This window comes from Triticum urartu, chromosome 4A (genome assembly GCF_056163025.1).
Source record: "Triticum urartu cultivar PI428250 chromosome 4A, HENAU_Tu73, whole genome shotgun sequence".
Lineage (NCBI taxonomy): Eukaryota > Viridiplantae > Streptophyta > Magnoliopsida > Poales > Poaceae > Triticum > Triticum urartu.
Genome location: NC_141876.1, coordinates 79,854,483 through 79,877,069, shown reverse-complemented (window position 1 = coordinate 79,877,069; position 22,587 = coordinate 79,854,483). Strand labels below are relative to the sequence as shown.

Sequence of the window (22,587 nt, the reverse complement as noted above, 5' to 3'; positions counted from 1 at the left end):
GAAATACTTACGCTACTTTGCTGCACCACCCTTTCCTCTTCAAGGGAAAAACCAATGCAAGTGCTCAAGAGGTAGCACAGCCAAAGCTCGAGGGGCCCCTCGGCGGCATCTCGGCGGAGAAGAACTGCGGAAAGCGAATACAAGTGCGCGGAGGCATCGCCGCCCACATCATGAGTTCGCGCGAGGAGTCTGTGGTGTGGGCTCCTAGGGCGACGGCGTGCGTCACCACGGCGCAGTGACCACGGCCACGGCGTGGGCGGCGCCGCTCGCCGCCTCTCCCTTCGGAGCCCTCGGCTTGGGCGTACAGAGGTTGCAGATACCTGGGAGGTGGCCGCTCGCACCAAGGCCTCGACACCTCCGGCCTCACGACTACGTCGCGGCGGTGGGCTAGCCTATTCTTCAACGGAAGTGGTCCGGGTTCATCGCGGGGTTTTTTCCCTTCTCTACGGCCGATAACCTTCGTATCGGCGCCATGAGTGTCGCTGATAGTGATGAAGCAAGGGAGAAGAAGCGAGCGGAGAAGGAAGGGATGAGCGACGGTGGCTCCGCCCCTCCTCACTTATAGCGGGAGAAGGCCAACCGGCGATCCCCATGATCACAGGTAATGATGATTTTTCTCTGCATGCAGCAGGGACTCGTCAAGTCGGGCAGTTGCTGAGGCGGCGTGGGGAAGCGGAGACGCCCATGTCCCATCAATCACCATGCATCAACCAAGGCCGCAGGCTATTGGGGCCCGCGGCGCTCTGCACTTGCCCCTTGGCTTCACCTCGAAGCCAAGTCCGAGCACGCCTTGGGCCCGAGGGCTACTGTCGGCGTCCTAGGAACAGGGGTCCCCAGACTTGCCTGCCAGCGGCCCCGTACGGCCCATATTCACCAGCAAACACTCAAGACCCTCGCGAGGGGCCGAGCCTCGCGAGGCTGACCACGCAAGACCTCCTCGGGGGCGGCCTCACCAGGCTGGCTCGCGAGGGGCAGAGAGATCAAGGCAAGGGGCACCACGCGAGGTTCCTGTGACGCAAGCCATGACGACCAAGGCCAGGCAGGCACCAGGCGGGTGCCAGCGCGCGCAGTGTCCTCATTTCCTCTTTGGTGCTAAAGGGACAAGCACAGGTGAGGAGTCCCGAGGCATCAGGCAAAGGTTTCCATATCAGTGCAACGAGACCAAGACCAGCAGGACGGAGGTCACCATGGAGCCCAGGACGGCGTCACCACCAGAGACTTTGGCAGGCGAAGACCACCTTTAGCCAGGATAACTTGTACTAGTTGTCTCCCTTCAAATTTGGTTGTTGTGGCATCCCTTCCCGCCAGCATTTGGGAAGAGGACCAGGGCCTCTATAAATAGGGCTAGCCACCACAGTAGGAGAGGACGGATCCGAGAACGCATCCGAGGCCATTCAGATCATCCTCATCCACACAAACTCACCAAGCACAAGAGCACCTCTCCTCAGGAGGTTGTTCTTCCCTTGTAATTGTTCATCCTCAACCCAAGAGGCAATCCACCACACCACACTGGAGTAGGGTATTACACCAAATCGGTGGCCCGTACCAGTATAAATCTTGTGTCCCTTTGTTCTGCGAGTTTGACGTGCTGAGCCTTGAGATCACGGTGAGGGAGAGTGCAAGGGGGAGGAGAGATCTTCGTGCGCACCCCAGTGTTCGAACCTCAAGGGTTTTGCCGAAACCCGAAATCCGACATCCGGAACGAACGAATAGAAGCTAGATCGTTAGGAAGAAAGAAAGTAGAAGAAAATGATAACTTCTACCACCAATGGATTTGAAGGCATCCTTAGAAAGAAAGATTGAATGGAGTTGTTGAAAATTAAACAACAAAAGAATAAGGTTGTTGTGGGCTTATGGAAAACGTCTCAAAGTTATGAGGTGAAATTCTTCCACTAACGGAAACAATAGATTGGATTGATATCAACAAGGAGATGAGAAACTTATTTCACCGGGAGGATAAATGAAGAACTTGGGTCATTTATAAGCACCATAAATAGCAACAATCCTTAGGGAAAGATTTAGGTGAAAAATAACCCAAGATAACTCGAACGAAGAGATTGATGGATTGAGAAGATCTCATGCTCAAAGAAATTGATGGGTTTAACTATCTCATTCTAGACAACTGTTGAATCATGACACACGACGGGAAATTGTCAAGAGTGACATAACACCACCTCAAAAGATAAGGAAGAACGAATTGCATTTCGGAATGCAAGATGAAGAATACTTGAACTCCTCAAAACAAAACATGTGTTGAACACCATGTTTATTTTAGAGTATAGCTTGGCGGATCTTAGCTTCGAGAGAAATCTTGAAGAGCAAATCGAGAATGAAAGGAATCATTGACGAACCACCATGTAGAGCCTCCATGAACAACTCCGGTAAACAAAAGGATGATAAAAAACAAAGAGAAGTTGAAAACACAAAGTGAACCTTGCGATGATTAAGATGGAGCTTCACGATGAGATCATGCAGAATACTTGGAACTTCGGAAAAGAAAAGATGAAGCATCTCGAACCGAGAAATGTGACATGATGAACAACTCTGGAAATAAGAAACTAGATCACTTGGATGAAACAATAATAAGAATTACGTTATGCGTATCCTTCACCAATTTAGGTTGATGACAAGCAACGGATTTGGCATACTACTTATTCTCGTAGAAAGGATTAAGAGAGATATAGCGTAAACTTGAGAAAAGTCTTCAACGATCCACCAGTAGGATTGGAACAATGAATGAATTGATATGATAACCAATGAAGAGAACTCTTGAACGAACCATCGTAAGAATTGAAAATGAACGAAGGAAAGATAAAGAAACACCGGGAAGAATTAGAAAATGAACGAAGATACTTGAGAGAATTTAGATACAAGTGAACGAAGAGATCCAGAGCTAATTTAGGAATTCTTGAATGATGCCCCAGTAAGATTTGGAGAACGAGAACTGAAAGCTGGAATGAATAATTCTGAGATCATGGCTCTGGAGAATCAAACTGAAAAGACTCCTCAATTGCTCCAGATGGGTGAAAAGAATCCTCACAATCGAAACAATTATTAGAGGATGGCATCAAGCATGAACTACACATATTTGGGAAAACGGGTAAGGATTTAAGAGGAACTCTTCTTCGGTCTTCAAAATCCGAGAATGATAATGAGAAACACCACCAAAATTATTGAGACACTCCGGAACAATGAAGAATATAAATATCAAGCCAAAGATGAAAAGAATTTGAAGCGATCTTGGAGAAGGCATCTGACTGATGACAATTCATTCTTACATCACACTTTTGAAAAGAATTTGGGAATCGCTCCAGATATAGAAGAGTCGGGTAAGATCCTGGGAAAAGACCTGTGGGTTAGGGCCCACTCAAAAGATTCACGGTTGAACGATTTTAAAAGAGAGATTTCACCGGTTGAATTAAATGACTTGAAAGAGATAACAACCTCGAGATAGCTTGAACGGATTAGGAATGGAAACGAATCTTCTGAGATATCTTTCACACTCCGAAACTATTGAATAGAGAGAGGTGAGCAATTAAGAGGTGCACCGGCATGTGAAAGCATTTGAATCAGGGAAAGGGTATGGTCAACACCGAAGGCTTGAATTGGATCCACCGGAGAATAAAATGAGAACGAAGAAGGATGAACTTGAAGCTCCTAAGCATCTTCATGAGAATCACCGGCTAAGAACATTGAAGGAAAGAATGAAGAAACTTCACATCCATAAGATGGATACTTGATTAAGAAAATCTGAGTCCTCGAAGAAACAAGGGGTGGGAGGGTGGGAAAACAAAGGCAGCTTGGGACGGATGAAACGAACACCGTTGAGAAAACTGAGATTGGATCTTGCAAATGGGAAAATATGATAGGATCATCTTGAAGAGAATCACACCGGTTGGAAATAGAATTGTCGAGACAATCTCGAGGAAGGAGGATTAGTATTCGCATAGAAATATGAGAACACTGCTTAGGAAAGGTATAGAATCAACACTTGACATTGAAGCAACTCGAATACCACAACTCAAAACAAAAAAACAAAGGATTTGGCTTGCAGAATAAGCCAAAACAAACATATGATAAATCCCATATCGTATCATGTGTCTGTTCGAAAGAATTTCTACGTGATACTTGAATTCCCACCTATAAACTCCCGGAACGTTCTGGTTATGCAATCTGGTGTTGGGGATACAGGGAGGCACAATATAAATCACACAACTAACAAGTTATCCATCCATCAACACATAACCAAGAAAACTCCAGAAATCGTGTACCTCAACCTTTGAAAAGCATCCGTTATACGAGTTATGGCAATACTCCCGAACTCCCGCCCCAGTACTGGGTGGCGTTGAGGTTATCTCACCAACAACTGCATAAAAGAGATTTTCGATGTCACGAACTCAGGTATTCCAGAACTGCAACGATAAAATTGTGACGACAACACCTCGGAGCTCAACTCCCCGGGACACTGCCACAACCCCTAAATGTCAGGAGGCACCAAGAACAATGTTCTCGTCACAAGAATATCGAAACGATCCCAAGATACCCGCGTGATCCTAAAAATTTTCGTGAAATTTGAGAGGAAAGTCAAAACATCTACGTCAGGAGGCCTCACCAGAGCGACGAAGGGACCGAGGAGTAAAAAGAATCCTACTCTCCGATATATATAATCCTAAGACTCAAAACATTTTGTTCTAGACTCAACAATGTCAGCAATTCGATCAAGCAGGGCTCCTAAGTTGGGGATGGCTCTGATACCAACTTGTAATGCCCACGATGCGGCTATATCTCCCACGTGTCGAGGCATGACTTAGAGGCATAACCGCATGGTGGTTTTGTGGCAAGAGGGGTAATCTTCACACAATCCCATGTACTGAATAAGAAAGGGATAAATAGAGTTGGCTTACATTCGCCATGTCACGGAATACATAAATAATTCATACATCATCCAAAATACACACATAGACCAACTACGGTTGACGGTGTCCTGGACTAGGGGGTACTCACCACGTCATCTTCTGATCTGTTAGATTGGGCCGAGGACCCCCCCCCATGGCCGTATACTCATGGGCCAGTTCGGACAGCTGCCGCATACATGGAAGATTCCACAAGACTTGGCGATCAAGACAAGGACTTCTCCCCACCGGCGTATTCGGCTAGGACTCTTGTTATCCTAGGCCTCTGGTGCATTATATAAACCGAGGCCAGGCTAGTCGATAGATATACATACAATCATACCACAGGCTAGCTTCTAGGGTTTAGCCTCTCTGATCTCGTGGTAGATCTACTCTTGTAATACTCATATCATCAATATCAATCAAGCAGGACGTAGGGTATTACCTCCATCAAGAGGGCCCGAACCTGGGTAAACATCGTGCCCTGCCTCATGTTACCATCCGCCTTAGACGCACAGTTCGGGACCCCCTACCCGAGATCCGCCGGTTTTGACACCGACATTGGTGCTTTCATTGAGAGTTCCGCTGTGTGATCAGCAAAAGGATCAATGGCTCGCCCGCAGTAACTGGCCTCCCAAACAAAATCCTCAATATTTGGCTCTTACGTTAGAGCTGAGGTTTCATGATCATGCTTAGCATGACAACCCAAAGAAAGGAACCGATAGCGGGAATATTTTCTTTGGAAGACATTTATTATGTTAAACAGTAATATAACAAATCTCTCTGCATACCTTTGTTTATAAAACCGTATGGCCAGATTGCCTTGTTTGTCGTAAAATCTTTGCCCTCATAAAGGCTTTATAAAGTAGGACAAACACTCCTCAGCTACTGGCCAAGGAGGTGGAAGCCAATGGTCGGTCAACAAAGTTTTGTACAATGCAGATCCGAGCATTAATGATGTAAAGTACTTGGATACATAGAATCATTACACATAATTTGTGATTTTACTCTGGATATCGATCCTTAATTCGGCCACCCGTGCCCGCATTAAGGCTCGGGGGCTACTGGGCTTCGGGCTTATCATTTACTAATATTAAAGGGGCGTATCGATCCCCTGATTTGGTGTTGCCACCCGACTAGTGTCTCGGGGGCTACTGCATTGGCAATCCAGTGCAGAAACTTTAAGTGCAATATAGTTTTCGAGGAGATTATTATCCTCACGTTGGTCGGCTGCACCCAACCTGAGTCTCGAGGACTCTGCACACTGCTTTTTGTGTCCCGAAGTATTCTGCCGAGCTAGGATTTGATCCTCAGACCGATTTTGCAAATCAACCTGAGTCTTAACGGCTACTGGGATCAGCGGTCTTGTGTCATCCTTCAGGTGCATCTCGGGTTTTAGACCGATACACACCTTGAGGGCTACTAGCTATATATCTCAGCAGAGAATAAATTGCACCAATAAAAAATATTGACAAAAAATCGGCCCATGGTCGGGGTGGTGCACCACCTCGGAAACAGTCCGGCATAAAGCTCGGGCGCTAGTTGCTGGCTCCATAGAGGGCATTTCCGGCATTAAGCTCGGCTAAACTCCTTCAACTCTTTTGGCCCAAGATGATCTATGACATCTTGGAGATAGTCCGGCGTTGGAGCTCGGATACATTTCGACGTTGGAGCTCGGAAGTAGTCCGGCATTTGTGCTCGGCTGCAAAAGATACCTCGAATGCTGTCCAGCGTTAGAGCTTGGACGCAAGAGGACACTGCCTCCCGGGAACAACTCCGAACCCGAGGTGTGGCATAAAAATAACAAGGCATTGATAAAGGCCGGAAACTTAAAGGGGCTCCTCGGATACCTGACGTGTAAACTCGTCGAATGCATTTCGGCGATCCTCAAGATCAAAGATGAGAAGATTTGTTGAACCAGTTTTCAAGACTGACAACCAAAGATGAAGAACAGTTCGGAAGAATTGAGGAGCGTCACTAACTTGAAGACCGGTTCAGGGGGCTACTGACGATGTCCTGGACTAGGGGGTACTCACCACGTCATCTCCCGATCTAGTAGATTGGGCCGAGGACCCCCCCCCCATGGCCGTATACTCATGGGCCAGTTCGGACAGCTGCCGCATACATGGAAGATTCCACAAGACTTGGCGACCAAGACAAGGACTTCTCCCCATCGGCGTATTCGGCTAGGACTCTTGTTATCCTAGGCCTCTGGTGCATTATATAAACCGAGGCCAGGCTAGTTGATAGATATACATACAATCATACCATAGGCTAGCTTCTAGGGTTTAGCCTCTCTGATCTCGTGGTAGATCTACTCTTGTAATACTCATATCATCAATATCAATCAAGCAGGACGTAGGGTATTACCTCCATCAAGAGGGCCCGAACCTGGGTAAATATCATGTCCCCTGCCTCCTGTTACCATCCGCCTTAGACGCACAGTTCGGGACCCCCTACCCGAGATCCGCCGGTTTTGACACCGACAACGGTCAAGTCCAAATAAAAGGAAGTTAAACCCCAAATGCTAGATCCCCGATCGTCCCAACTAGGCTCCACTACTGATCATCAGGAAACGAAACAAAGTAACGACCAAGGTCCTCGTCGAACCCCCCACTTGAGTTCAATAGCATCACCTGCACTGGTATCATCGGCACCTGCAACCGTTTTGGAAGTATCCATGAGTCACGAGGACTCAGCAATCTCACACCTGTGAGATCAAGACTATTCAAGCTTATGGGTAGGACAAGGTAATGAGGTGGAGTAGCAGCAAGCGCTAAGCAAATATGGTGGCTAACATACGCAAAAAGGAGTAAGATGAGAAGCTACGCAACAGTCGTGAAGCTAGGAGTGACCAAGAAGTGATCCTGAAACTACTTACGTTCAAACATAACCCAAAACCGTGTTCACTTCCCGGACTCCGCCGAAAAGAGACCATCACGGCTACGCACACGGTTGATGCATTTTAATTAAGTAAAGTGTCAAGTTCTCTACAACCGGATATTAACAAATTCTCATCTGCCACATAACCGCGGGCACGACTCTCGAAAGTTTATACCCTGCAGGGGTGTCTCAACTTAGCCCATTACAAGATCTCACGATCAACGAAGGATATTCCTTCTCCCGGAAAGACCCGATCAGTCTCGGAATCCCGGTTACAAGACATTTGGATAATGGTAAAACAAGACCAGCAAGACCGCCCGAATGTGCCGACAAATCCCGATAGGAGCTGCACAAATCTTGTTCTCAGGGCACACCGGATGGCCCAGACGTCGGATTGGCATAAAACCTGGTTGCCCAGGGGGCGCCGGACATCGCCCAGGTTGGACCAACACTCAGAGGAGCACTGGCCCGGGGGGTTTAAAATAAAGATGACCCTCGGGTCCGCGGAACCCAAGGGAAAAGGCTTAGGTTGTTAGGCAAATGTAAAACCAAGGTTGGGACTTGCTGGAGGAGTTTTACTCAAAGCAAACTATCAAGGGGGTCCCATAACCCCAACCATGTTAGGAACGCAAAATCAAGGAACATAACACCGGTATGACGGAAACTAGGGCGGCAAGAGTGGAACAAAACACCGAGCAAAAGGCCAAGCCTTCCACCCATTGCCAAGTATATAGATGCATTAATTAAATAAGAGATATTGTGACATCCCAACATATCCATGTTCCAACATGGAACAACCTGCAAGGCACCTGCAACTAGCAACACTATAAGAGGGGCTGAGCAAAAGCGGTAACTTAGCCAAACAATGGTTTGCTAGGAAGGTCGGTTAGAGGCTTGACATTGCAATATGGGAGGCATGATAAACAAGTGGTAGGTAGCACGACATAGCGATAGAACGAACAACTAGCAAGCAAAGATAGAAGTGATATCAAGGGTAATGGTCATCTTGCCTGAAATCCCGCAAGGAAGAAGAACGAGTCCATGAAGAAGACAAACGGACGTAGTCGAACGGATCCTCACAACTCCGGAATGAAACTGAAGCTAACGAGAGAAGCAAACCGGAAAGAAACAAGCAACATGGTAAACACACAAGCATAATCATGGCATGATGCACAAACAAGTATGATTCATGTCCGGTTTAATGAGGCATGGCATGGCAAAGTGCAACAAACAACACTACAAGTTAAGTGGAGCTCAATATGCAACAAGTTGCATATTGACGAAACACCACATTCGGTTATTTAGTTGACTCACGTTTAGGTACTCGACAAAATTAAATGTTGGTTAACATGGCAAGAGGTGAGGCAAAAGTAAACTAACTATTTAGGCAAGTTTAAATGAGGCCGAAACAACAAACAACAAGTCCAGAAAAATCCTCATATGCATATATAGCAAATTTGAAGCAAACAACAATTTTAAACATTTTAAATGTTATTATCATTATGCGGATGACATGTTCAAGTTTTATGCATTTTTTGTTAAAAGTTGACATGAACATATTATGAAGCATTTGTCACCGTGGTGGAAAGAAAGGGTGCCACAGCGACGATAACGAAAATGGTGCCACGACAATGTTCCGGTTCTGGTAACTCGATTGAGATGCCGGTGCAAAAGATAGGGCGTGAGCGAATTGAGCAAGATGGTGAGGTGCTCCCGACAATCGGGTTCCCACGGGTTAGTGGCATGGAAACGAGTGACAATTCAGACACAGTGCCAACATACGGTTCATCTCATGCAACATGCATTTGTCCACGAGTCATCGTCTCGGTGGTACACCTTTGAAGCATGCGTTTTCGAGGCGGTTCGAGTTTGGTGCAATGTAGAGGAAGTAGACGTTCTCGGGACGGTCATAGTGGAAGTAGTGGTACACGGCGTCGGTAATGGAAGTAGTGATACATGTTTCGTAGAGGGACTTGACAAATACGAGTAACTTGGGGTCGACGGTAGTCGTTCACGTTCTTAGTCGCACAAGCTTCCGTAGATGTTCGGGGTCACGGCGAGGGACTTGACATCCACGGAGTCTTCGAGGGTTGACGGTAGTGGTACTTGGCAAAATGCACGTCGACAGTAGTTCTCGTATCGTCATGGAAGTAGTCATTAACTTGACGGTCTTATCGGAACCTCGTCAACGGTAGAGATCCACCTTGGCGTTCCGAAGGGGTACTTGGCGATTTCGGAGACGGCCGAAGACGACCTTGGCGGTTCTCGTTGACCTGGTACTTGGCGTCATTCCCTGTTCGGTGGTCGTTCTAGGCAACGGGCGTCGAGGTACTTGGCGGATCCGTGATACTCACGGTCTTGGTCACACCGAAAGAGGCACTTGGCGAAACCATTCAGGGAGGAAGTAATGGAGTGATGCTAGCAACTGGTGGAACTCCACGGTCGACACCACATGGGTGTACAGAGGCAAAACTTGTGGCGTTGCACATATGCGGTTGCCAAAGGGGAATGTCGGTGTCAAAACCGGCGGATCTTGGGTAGGGGGTCCCGAACTGTGCGTCTAGGCCGGATGGTAGCAGGAGGCAAGGGACACGAAGTTTTACCCAGGTTCAGGCCCTCTTGATGGAGGTAAAAACCTACGTCCTGCTTGATTAATATTGATGATATGGGTGTTACAAGAGTAGATCTACCATGAGATCAGAGAGGCTAAACCCTAGAAGCTAGCCTATGGTATGATTGTATGTTGTGATTGTTGTCCTACGGACTAAAACCCTTCGGTTTATATAGACACCAGAGTGGGTTAGGGTTACACAAGGTCGGTTACAAAGGAGGAGATATCCATATACGTATTGCCTAGCTTGCCTTCCACGCTAAGTAGAGTCCCATCCGGACACGAGACGAAGTCTTCAATCTTGTATCTTCATAGTCTAACAGTCCGGCCAATGGAGATAGTCCGGCTGTCCGGAGACCCCCTAATCCAGGACTCCCTCGGTAGACCCTAAACCAGGCTTCAATGACAATGAGTCCGGCGCGCTGTTGTCTTCGGCATTGCAAGGCGGGTTCCTTCTCCAAATTCTACGTACCTGTCGAAATAATGTTCGGTTCCTTGTGACGGTTTGTACTCCTTAGCTTCTACGCCCAATAATGGCCACTTCCCACGTGTCGAGCGAATGTGAAGAGCCAGGGTGTTTTCACATTTACTCCCCTAGCTATGTAAATGAGCCGCCTATTTAAAAAGACGAGGATTCTGATCAAAATCACATCATCCTCCATTGCCGAGTCTTCATCGGAGCGTACCCGGCAGAGATCCATTCCACCATGGCCGGTCGACACAGCTCCTCCTCTCGCACCCCTAGTTCCAAGCCTGGAGATTGGGAGAGATGTTCCATCCCGCACAGCAAATTGGTGATGCTTCAGTCCAAGGGATTTCTTCCCCAGCGTACCTGGTCCCGGTTTGAGCCGGGCTTGCCACCTATAATGGCGGAGAGCAAGCGGAGAGCCGTCCCAATCCCTCCAAGGGAGAGCGGGTATGCCTTGTCCCTTATCTGGTAAGAGGGCTCGGATTCCCAATTCATCCGTTTCTCCGGGGGCTTCTGGAGTTCTATGGCCTCCAGCTGCACAACCTTACGCCTGCCTCCTTGCTGCATATCGCGGGATTCGTAGCCCTTTGCGAGTTATTTTTGGGTTGTGAGGCTCATTTCGCTCTGTGGAAGAAGTTGTTCTGCCTTGTGCCCATTCCAAGAAGGGATCAATATATCAAGTGGGCGGAGCCGAAGTGTGGCGTATTACTGGGACCGGATACCTATCTGGGACCCCGAAGAAGACGTCCGAAGACTGGCCTTCAGAATGGTTTTATATAGAAAATGTCCCCCTTCCGGACCCTATTTGGATCGGCCTTACTGAGTTTGACAACGCCCCTTTGAAGAAGCGCCGGAGCTGGCGTCCACAGAGCCCCCTGGATGAAGACGACCGGGACATTCTTTATCTGATGAGCCGGATAAGCTCTTTAGCTCCATCCGGATTGACCATGATCGAGCTCATGGCTATATGCATTATGCGGGGGGTGCAGCCGCTCCAGTATAGAGGCCACCCCATGTGGGATTTCAACGGGGAGGATGACGCCACCCGCCACGGCCGCAAAGGGCCGGGATCGGCTGCTGATCTAATAAAGATCTTGTCCACTTTATACAAGGGAGAAGAGAAGGAATTCCTCCATGTCAACCCGCGGGGCGGATTCTCTATGTACAATCCTCCGAGCTGGGTAAGCGGAGACTTTTCTCGCCCATCCGTTTCATATTCCCGTAGTTTAAGTATTCATTCTGGTGATTTCATCGCATGAGCTGCGCCAGGCAGTAAAGGAGATAAACAGCCCTCCTCCACAGCCCGAGGACCCTGGACGGTCCCTTGACCCGGCCTCCCAGGAGGATCCGGACATATCCATGGAGCTGATCGACGGGGTTTTTTTACCAAGGGAGTAATGACAATACCTTGGTGGCCATTACGGCCAATTACCCTGGGCTAGTTCCGGCCTCACAGGTGACTGAGACCGAAATCCCAGCACTTAAAAAGGGATCCGTCCTTGTGCTCTCTCTTTTTTATTGTCATATAACAGCCGTGTCTTGCAGGGGAGGTCCTCGGGTCAAAAGGCCGAGCCTGTGGCAACTAGCCAACAAGGGGCCGCTGGGCCAGGCAGGCTGAAAAGATCCGCAGTCCGGATTGAGGCACCGGCGCAGCGGTATGGCGCGTCGTTTTTATTGCAAGACATTAGTTACAGTGGCATATTAACCCATGCCTTCTTTTCAGGAAAAAGAGCGCTCGCCGGACTATGCCCGGAGAGGCTACCAATCGCGCCTCCACAAGCCAGGCTCCAAGGCCGGACTCAGAGGTGGGAACGAGTACAAGGCGTGCGCCGGGTGCTCCTCCGACAGAGGATACAGATAGACTATCCACCACCCATTCCGAGGTGGAAAGTGCCATGAACCACAGGCGTCGCCGGACTGTTCTTCGTGACGCTTGTTTCTCCCAAGAGGCATTGGATGCCTTCAACTCGGGAGACGCGCACCTCCATGCCGCTCAAAATGGTCTAGCTAGAGCCACGGAGCAGTATGTAAAAGACATACGGGTGAGAAAATTTGATGATTATATATATCAGTAGCCCCTGAGACTTGAAACAGTTAGGATAACTGATTTAAGGATCATTTGTTATGTAGGTTCTTACAGAAAAGAATACTCAACTATCCCAGGAGCTGGAAGAGTGCAAAGCCCAACTCCAGGCCGCAATGGCCGCAGCAGGGGAGCCCAAAGAGACCCCCTCTGGTAACATATCCGTCAAATGATAAGTATCATATTAGAGTGCGGCTTTATATGTAGATCTGACGATAAAATTGCAGATGGCGCTGGAGTGAATCCGGATAAGCAACAGCTCATACGCCAGCTGAAGGCCGGTGAGAGCGTGCTTACAAGGGTGAGGCAGGAGAAGAATGATCTCCAAGATGCCAACACCTAGCTGGGCGTGGAACTAAAAGATGTTCGTGCCCAACTGTCGGACTCTGTTAAGGAGAATCGGCGGCTTCGACGCGGCATATTTAGTAAGTGCTTGAACGAACTTTGAAAAAGAGTTCGGCGAGGAAGCTGGCTGACAGAGTTATGTCTGTAGGTATGCTAACAGGTCGTCCTGCCGAGGAGATGCCTAGTTCAACGGGTGATCTTCTTCCCGAGCTCGCACAGTTGCACGAACGAGTTCGGCAGGTGATGCAAGGCGTTGCCCAGGCCTTGTGGCCGTCCGTCTCCATACCCGAAGGCCTTGGAGAGCTTGCAGAAAAGTTGAAGGGAGCACGGCGGCGTTTCCGATTATGGAAGATATCGGCCTGTCGTCAGGGCGCCAGGGAAGCTTGGGCAATGGTGAAGACACGGTACACGAAGGCTGACCCAAACCACATGGCTGAAGTCGGACCTGTGGGGCCTGATGGCAAGGAGATCCCTGTGAATTTAGTGTACGGCCAAGTAGAATTGGCCGCAAAGTATTCCCAACAGGACTGTAGACTAGACAGCCTATTGGAGGGCATTGAAGAGGAATTCAACCAGCCAAATTGACTATGTAATTTTAAAGTGACATATATGATGTCTTCTAGCCAGATTTTAGATCGTTTGTCGTGGCGGACCTTTTCGCTTCAACCTCGGGACCCGACAATCCGGAGTGTATCCGAATACCCTCTCGGTTATATAAAAACCGGGGCATGTGTGGAGACCAGGCGTAGGGGTCATTAGTGCTTTATCAGACAAGTGACCAACTAGTTATGTTATATTACATGGGTAGTAAGAAACATCTTCCAGAGAGAATAGTTCCGTTAAGGGTTCCTTTCCCTGGGTAGGCATGCCCTAAAGTGCATGTCCGGACTGCGACAAGAAGCGCAGATATGGATAATAAATAAAAGTCATCTTTTGTTCACCGACCGAATATTCTCTTAAGAACACTAGCTTTTGGCTTCACCCAGTCTGAGGTACACGTCCGGCTGACCCGGCGGTAATAATCGCAGAGGTGCTCCCCTTATGCCCTAGCCGAATTAACGGGAACGTAGGGCATAAATACAAGAGCCAGGCAGCCTAGCTTGGCCAAAACTTAAGTCATATCGATGCATATAATGGTGAAAAAAGGTACATGCGTAAGTATAACACATGTGTCGGGCGTTGGGCCCAGGTAAATAATTGAAGCTTCTGTGAGAGAAGCCCCCAGGTATGAAGAGTGCGGCTAGCGCATCTATGATGTATGAGTGAGGCACAAGGTGATCCTTGAAGGCCTAGGGAAATAAAAAGAAAGGAAGGGAAACAAGACAGATGATGCATGTGCAGAAAATGGACGAAGGGAGGGGACTAACATAAAGTCCGGAGCTAGGCGTAGAATCTTCGGAGCCTGGCTGCGTTCCATGGGTTCGGCTCGAGTCGACTGGTCGATGCATCCCGCAGTCGGTACGCTCCACCAGTCAGAACTTGGTCGATAATGAAGGGACCTTCCCATTTGGGCTCGAGCTTGTTCTTTTTCTTATCCGGCAGCCGTAGAACTAGTTCGCCAACGTTATAAGTTTTGGCCCGTACTTCTCTGCTTTGGTATCTGCGAGCCTGCTGCTGGTAAAATGCGGAACGGGCTTTGGCTACGTTGCGCTCTTCCTCCAATGTGTCCAGACCGTCCTGCCGATCGAGCTCGGCTTCTCTTTCTTCGTACATGCGCACTCGAGGTGATTCATGAATTATGTCACAGGGCAGGACTGCCTTTGCGCCGTATACCATAAAAATGGTGTATATTCGGTACTACGATTTGGCGTGGTCCGCAGTCCCCAGAGTACGGAGTCAAGCTCCTCTACCCAGTGTGTATCGGACTCCGTTAAGGAGCGCACTAATCGGGGTTTAATGCCGCTCATTATAAGACCATTTGCTCGTTCGACTTGACCGTTGGTTTGTGGGTGATAGACTGAAGCATAATCGAGCTTGATGCCCATTTTGCTGCACCAGAGTTTTACCTCGTCGGCCGTGAAGTTCATGCCGTTATCAGTAATGATGCTGTGGGGGACGCCGTAATGGTGTACAACCCCGGATATGAAATCTATCACCGGTCCGGATTCGGCTGTTTTTACCGGTTTAGCCTCTATCCATTTGGTGAATTTATCCACCATGACCAATAAGTATTTTTTTTTCTTGTGAGTTCCCCCTTTAAGGGGTCCGACCATATCAAGCCCCCAGACCGCAAAGGGCCATGTAATGGGGATCGTTTGGAGGGCGGTGGGTGGCATGTGGATTTGATTTGCAAAGAGCTGGCAACCAGTGCAGCATTGGACCAAGTCCTGTGGATCTGTCCGGGCCGTTGGCCAATAAAATCTTGTGTGGAAGGCCTTGCTTACAAGAGCCCGGGCTGCGGCGTGATGGCCGCCGAGTCCGGCGTGAATTTCTGCCAAAAGATTCCGCCCTTCCTCTTCGGAGATGCACCTTTGAAGGACTCCGGTAGCGCTTTTTTTGTACAATTCTCCCTCATGGACCCTGTAGGCTTTGGATCGCCGCACTATGCAGCGTGCCTCATTTTGGTCCTTCGGAAGTTCCTGTCTAATTAGGTAGGCCAGGAATGGTTCTGTCCACGGGGCAATAATGGCCATTATTTCGTGGGCTGATTGTGTTATTTCGGTGGCGGAGCCTCCGATTGTGTCAGAGAGTTCGGTATCGGATATTTTGACCGGGTCCGGACTGTTGTTTCCGGTGTCCCCTTCCCATGCTATGGATGGCTTGAAAAGCCTTTCCAGAAAAACGTTGGGAGGGACCGCGTCGCGTTTTGCGCCAATGCAGGTGAGGATATCCGCCGCCTGATTGTTTTCCCGAGCCACATGGTGAAATTCGAGCCCCTCGAACCGAGCTGACATTTTTAGGACGGCATTGCGATAAGTGACCATTTTTGGATCCTTGGCATCAAAGTCTCCATTTATTTGGGATATCGCGAGGTTTGAATCCCCGCACATCTCTAGGCATTGAATGCCCATGGATACTGCCATCCGGAGACCGTGTAGAAGGGCCTCATATTCGGCTGCGTTGTTGGAGTCCGTATACATTATCTGCAGTACGTATTGAACGGTGTCTCCTGTTGGGGATGTCAAAACGACGCCAGCCCCTAGACCAGCCAACATTTTGGAGCCGTCGAAGTGCATGATCCAGTTTGAATATGTGTCGTACTCTTTAGGGAGTTCGGCTTCCGTCCATTCAGCGACGAAGTCAGCCAAAACTTGCGATTTAATAGCTCGCCGTGGCTTGTAAGTTATGTCGAATGGGAGGAGCTCAATGGCCCATTTGGCAGTCGGCCCGTCGCGTCGCGGTTGTTTATAATATCGTTAAGTGGTACTTCCGAGGCTACCGTTATCGAACACTCTTGAAAGTAGTGTCGTAGCTTCCGGGATGCCATGAATACCACATACGCTATCTTTTGATAATGCGGGTACCGTGATTTGCATGGAGTAAGGACAGTTGACACGTAGTAAACCGGCTTTTGAAGGGGAAATTTGTGTCCGTCCACTTCTCGCTCGACGACAAGCACTGCGCTTACTACTTGATGAGTTGCTGCAATGTATAATAGCATTGGTTCGCCAATGTTTGGCACGGCCAGGACTGGGTTTGTTGCCAATATGGCCTTTATTTCGTTGAGTCTGGCCATGGCGGCGTCCGTCCACTCGAAGTGTTCGGTGCGCCGGAGGAGGCGATAAAGGGGTAATGCCTTTTCTCCCAAGCGGGAGATAAAGCGGCTTAGAGCCGCCACGCATCCAGTTAATTTTTGTATTTGTTTGAGGTCTGTTGGGGTAGCCAACTATGACAACGCTCGAATTTTGGCCGGATTAGCTTCGATACCTCTACTGGAGACAATGAATCCCAGGAGCTTTCCTGCTGGTACGCCAAGAACGCATTTTTCCGGATTGAGCTTGGTGTCATATGTTCGGGGGTTGTCGAATGTGAGCCTCAAGTCGTCTACTAGAGTTTCGACATGCTTGGTTTTAACGACGATGTCATCCATGTATGCCGCCACTATTTTGCCGATCTGGTTTGCCAGGCATGTCTGAATCATGCGCTGATATGTTGCACCGGCGTTTTTTAGCCCGAAGGGCATTGTGTTGAAGCAGAATGGGTCGTATGGTGTGATGAATGCAGTTGCGGCTTGGTCTGGCTCTGCCATTTTGATTTGATGGTAGCCGGAGTATGCGTCGAGGAAACACAATGAATCGTGTCCTGCGGTAGCATCGATGATTTGATCGATGCGGGGGAGGGGGAAGGGATCCTTTGGGCAGGCCTTGTTAAGGTCCTTAAAATCGACGCACAAGCGCCAGGATTTGTCCTTCTTTGGTACCATCACTAGGTTTGCTAGCCAGTCTGGATGTTTTATGTCTCTGATGAATCCGCCTCCAATAGCTTGGCTAGTTCCTCTCCCATGGCTTGTCTTTTAGGTTCGGAGAAACGTCGAAGAGCCTGCTTGACTGGCTTGAATCCTTTTAGGATATTTAGGCTGTGTTTAGCCAGCCTACGTGGGATTCCTGGCATGTCTGAAGGGTGCCAGGAAAAAATGTCCCAGTTCTCGCGTAGGAACTCTCGCAGTGCGGCGTCGACATCAGGGTTTAATTGTGCCCCGATGGAAGCTGTTTTTGTAGGGTCCGTTGGATGGACTTGGAATTTGACTATTTCGTCCACCGGCTTAAAGGAGGTGGACTTGGATCTTTTATCGAGTATCACGTCGTCCCTGTTCACCGTGGAGCGTAGCACAGTAAGTTCTTCGGCCGCTAGTGCGCGGAGTGCTATGTCCGGATCACTAACAAGAGTGATGATTCCGTTGGGCCCGGGCATTTTGAGCTTCATGTACCCGTAATGGGGTATGGCTTGGAAGATTGTAAACGCCTCCCGCCCTAATAGAGCGTGGTATCCGCTGCTGAACGGGGCCACTTGGAATGTAATTTCTTCGGACCTATAATTATCCAGCGTGCCGAATACCACGTCTAGTGTGATTTTTCCAGCGCAGCGTGCTTCCCGACTGGGGATGATTCCTCTAAAGGTTGTGCTGCTTTGCTTAATGCGGCTCCAGTCTATTTCCATCTTTTGAAGAGTTTCCTCATAGATGAGGTTTAATCCGCTGCCGCCGTCCATGAGTACCTTGGTGAGTCGAAAGCCGTCCACAATTGGACTGAGGACCAGTGCGGCTAGTACTCGGGCTGTTTGGAATTTAGGTTCGTCACTGGCATTGAAGGTAATAGCCGTGTCGCTCCAAGGATTTGTTTCTGCTATGTGGCAGATTTCGGACGTGCTGCGGAGTGTTCGCTTCTGTCTACTATTTAACGTGAAGGTCTCAAAGACCGTTAAGACCGTATTGTTGTCCTCGGGGTGGTGCTCTGTGGTTTTTGGAAGGAGTAGATCCTCACCACTTTTGGCCACCTGCCGGAGTATCCAGCATGCTCTAAGGCTGTGCGTTGGTATCGCATCCGCTGTACTATGAATTTTGCAGGGTCCGTTGAGCCATCCCTCCAGTACGGTTCCTTGCCCCGTAGAGGGCTTTTTCTTTTTGGTAGTTAACCCAGGTGTATTGTGATAATGCACCCTTTTATTTCGGACTAGGTTTGTATTCAGGGCCGGATTATCCCAAAATTTTATTTCGGTTTTTCAGGCGCTTTCCATCGCACAGTACTTTCGTACTATGGACACCAAGTCGGCAAAGCGTGTAATTTCGCGACGACTTATGGCGTTGAGGATTCCCTTGTCCGTATAATTATTGTAGAAGAATGAAATTGCGTCTTCCTCGCGGCAGTCCTTTATCCTATTCTTGACCAGGAGGAATCTGGCCCAGTAATGGTGTACTGTTTCTTCGGGCTCTTGCCTAACTTGGGATAGATCGCGTATGTTTGGGTGGGTGGATAGAATTGAATCCGAATCCTCACCCAATATGAGGCTCAGTGGCCAAGGAGTTTCTGAACTCGAAAATTTGGATTCTTGGATGTTTTCCGGTAAATCTAGCCCGCTGCCTGATTCTAGGTTCAGGCTTTGAGTGGCATCCTCCCCTCCGCGGGTATCCGGCTTGGAGGGATCGGGAATTTGGACGTAGCTAGTCCTTAAGATGGATGAAGGGTTGCTGCATTGTTCTTTCACCACTGCAACATGATGGGTGACCTAGGGAGAGTTAATTTCTCTCAGATCAGGTTTAGGCCCAACCTGATCATAGTCTGTAGCGACTCCCAGGGCGGCTGTCCGGAGACCCCCTAATCCAGGACTCCCTCAGGGACAATGTCGGATTGAGGCGGAAGACCGACGATGCAGCTGCGGGCACCGGGAGGCGTGGCTCTGACGAGCAGGGCCGGAGACGAGGTGCAGAAGGGCGGAGACTCGGGACAGAGGAGCTCGTGCCTGCTGCGGCCGGGGACTCGAGCAGGAGGGCTTAGCGTGGCCATGGCTGGGAGGCGGAGAAGACGGCGCGACGGCAAGGCGAGGTCGACGACGAGCTGGAGAAAGAGCTGCAGCGAGGGTCGCGGAGAGGCAGAAGCGACCGGCGAGGTCGGACGCGGGTGCCGGGGAAGTAGGTGAGCGGCTGGCAGCAGTCCGCCAACGCGGTGCAGGGAGGTGAAGAAGACGGTGCGGCGGCCGAGTAGTGTGGGTGCGCGATGACGGTAGCAACCCTGTTGCCGGCGACGTCCTTGGCACGAAGCAGGGGAGGCGGAGCAGAGGAACGGAGTCACCGGCGGAAGAGCAACTCAGGCGCTCGAGATCGAGCTCACGCGCGAGGGGCTGAGGGATCGGGCGCGGGGCTCCTCCCTGGTGCGTGAGGTGGGAGACGAGGGAGAAAACGGTGGAGGGAGATGGGGCGCTGGGTCTGGCAGCGCGAGGGGAGAGGGTGAGGGAGAGATCGAGTGGAGGGAGATGGGGCGTTGTTTGCAGGCTAGGGTTGGAGTGGCTGGGCCTTAGAGGCTGTTGAGCTAGGGAGGCCGGCGGCTGGGCCTGGTTGAGCTAAAGGGCCGGACTGATTGGGCTGCTCTCCCTCTCTCTCCTCTTCTTATTTCCTTTAACAGAAAACAATTAAATAGGAGAAAAAGAAAGAGGGGGTTAGGGAAAGAATTTGCGCATGCGTATAATTTTTCTGGACTCACAAAAATGTACATGTTCACAGGAAAAATAGAAGTGGCAAGATTGCAGGAATTTAATTCAAATGGGTTTGAACTAGGACTTGGTATTTGAAGTGTCCAAAAATGTTGAAATTTTTGGAGGAACCTCGGCAAATGGGAAGAGAAAATGTGGGCAAGGTTTTGAAGTCGAACTTAAAGTAGAAAAGACATGGGGAATATTTGCAAGTGTGTTAGAATATTTATTATAGCTCCCTAATATATTGGGAGGATATGTTATATAGAGAAATCACCATGTGAGCTCCCTTAATTTAAATAGATCAAAAATCTATGCATTTTATTTAGTGGAGTTGGAAAAATTAATGGCATGATGATATGATGCAATGCACATGATGCAAAGATGAATGCAACAAACAAATAAATAACAGAGCTAACACGCAAAACATAGAAGGCATCTGGACCGTCGGTCTCGGGGCGTCACATATATAAACATAAAATGGATCATGCCAATTAATATGATGTTTTTATGCAACTAATAAAGCTCATGATGACAACTGAAGACTACCAGTGTGCAACCTGCAAAAAAATAAGAAAATATACTAGACCTGACAACTACAAAACGTTATAGGGGATGTGCAATGATAAGAAATGATATTGCAATAAGATAACAACAACTAAAAATAGTTTGCAAGGAACTGCTCAATAGCTCATAAACACACACAAAAAAACCACATACCTCAGCATCTGCTGCGGAAGATGCGGCAGCTCCTCCAACAACTGCTGCCTGCACAAAAATAGTGACCAGTGGTGTCAACTACAAGATGCCAACTAATGTCAACTACAAGATGCTAATTAATGTCAACTATATTTAGATCAAGATGACCAGTGATGTCAACTACAAGATTGTTATTAACCAACTACAACAAAAATAGTGCTGGCAATGGCTGCATAATTTCATCAGCGTCTAAAAAGCGAGAAACACTTATATTCAAGAATTTACTTACCATAGAAGATGACTCAGCTCCCCTTCCAAGTGTTGCACGTCTAGTCCGCTTTACAACACGAAACTGATCAACATCCTAAGAAAAATAAAAAACATGAGCGTGGGAAAAAACAAAAAAAAATATTATATAACCCAAACAAAACCAAAATAAGGCGCTTGTGTCATCAGCATGCCACTTACCTCAACTTTCTCTCCCTGCTGAACACTCCGCGCAGGTCGTGGCTGGCGATTAGCAGGACGCTTCGAGTTCCGGCGAAGCGACTGACTTCCAGAACGCTGATTAAGCAACCAAAGAAAACATGAAAAAATGACATTACCATACGTGCATAAGTTGAAAACAACTCAAAAACACAGAAAAAGTGAAAAAGATACAACTTCTTCATTGCCATCCGCATCTCCTCCTATTATAACCATTTTTGCCCTGCGGGGGGAAATACAACAAAAGAAAACATAGTTAGAAGATGCACAAACAAACTAGAGAAATCATAAAAGGTTGCTTTGATCTGCAGACCTCTACACATAAGCAGGACACATATTGCAAAAACCTATAAACCATGTGGACAACCAACTACTACAATGATGCAGCCAACTGGACAGTCAACCTTATGCAAACTGGACAGCATATAAGCCAACTAAGTTTAACTGTGGCAAGAAAATAGTTAACTAAAGGCAACAAGATCATTATGATAACTTATGCAGCTGGGACAAACAGAACTTGTGCAACAAGAATATACTATATTGGAAAATTGGCAAGCATTGGAACTGATTTGCACAAACAAATGGTCCCTAGTTGCACACAGCAGGGGAAACACACATGAACAACCACATACACAACAAGACTGGCAGATTGGGTAGACCATGTTGGAAAATTGGCAAGCATTGGAACTAATTTGCACAAATAATGATCCCTAGTTGCACACAGCAGGGGAAACACACATGAACAATCACATACACAACAAGACTGACAGATTGGGTAGACCATGTTGGAAAATTGGCAAGCATTGGTACTAATTTGCACAAATAATGGTCCCTAGTTGCACACAGCAGGGGAAAACACATGAACAACCACATACACAACAAGACTGACAGATTGGGTAGACCATATTGGAAAAGTGGCAAGTATTGGTGCTAAATTGCACAAACAAGGGTCTCTGGTTGCACACAGCAGGGGAAAACACACAAACCACCAGATCTA

The 22,587-nt window shown here is 48.4% G+C and overlaps 1 protein-coding gene across 1 annotated transcript in view; it reads right to left on the bottom strand.

Annotated features, from left to right (window-relative positions):
• Window positions 1-21,806, bottom strand: part of LOC147974876 (uncharacterized) — a 109,981-nt gene extending 88,175 nt beyond the window's left edge. Inside the window, exons 1-4 of the mRNA XM_087520186.1 lie at window positions 21,765-21,806; window positions 21,573-21,668; window positions 21,394-21,468; window positions 21,126-21,173 (exon numbers count right to left, since the gene is read on the bottom strand). Coding sequence (XP_087376312.1) covers window positions 21,126-21,173; window positions 21,394-21,468; window positions 21,573-21,668; window positions 21,765-21,806 — 261 coding nt within the window. The remainder of the gene's footprint in view (window positions 1-21,125; window positions 21,174-21,393; window positions 21,469-21,572; window positions 21,669-21,764) is intronic.
• Between the last annotated feature and the right edge of the window lie 781 nt (window positions 21,807-22,587).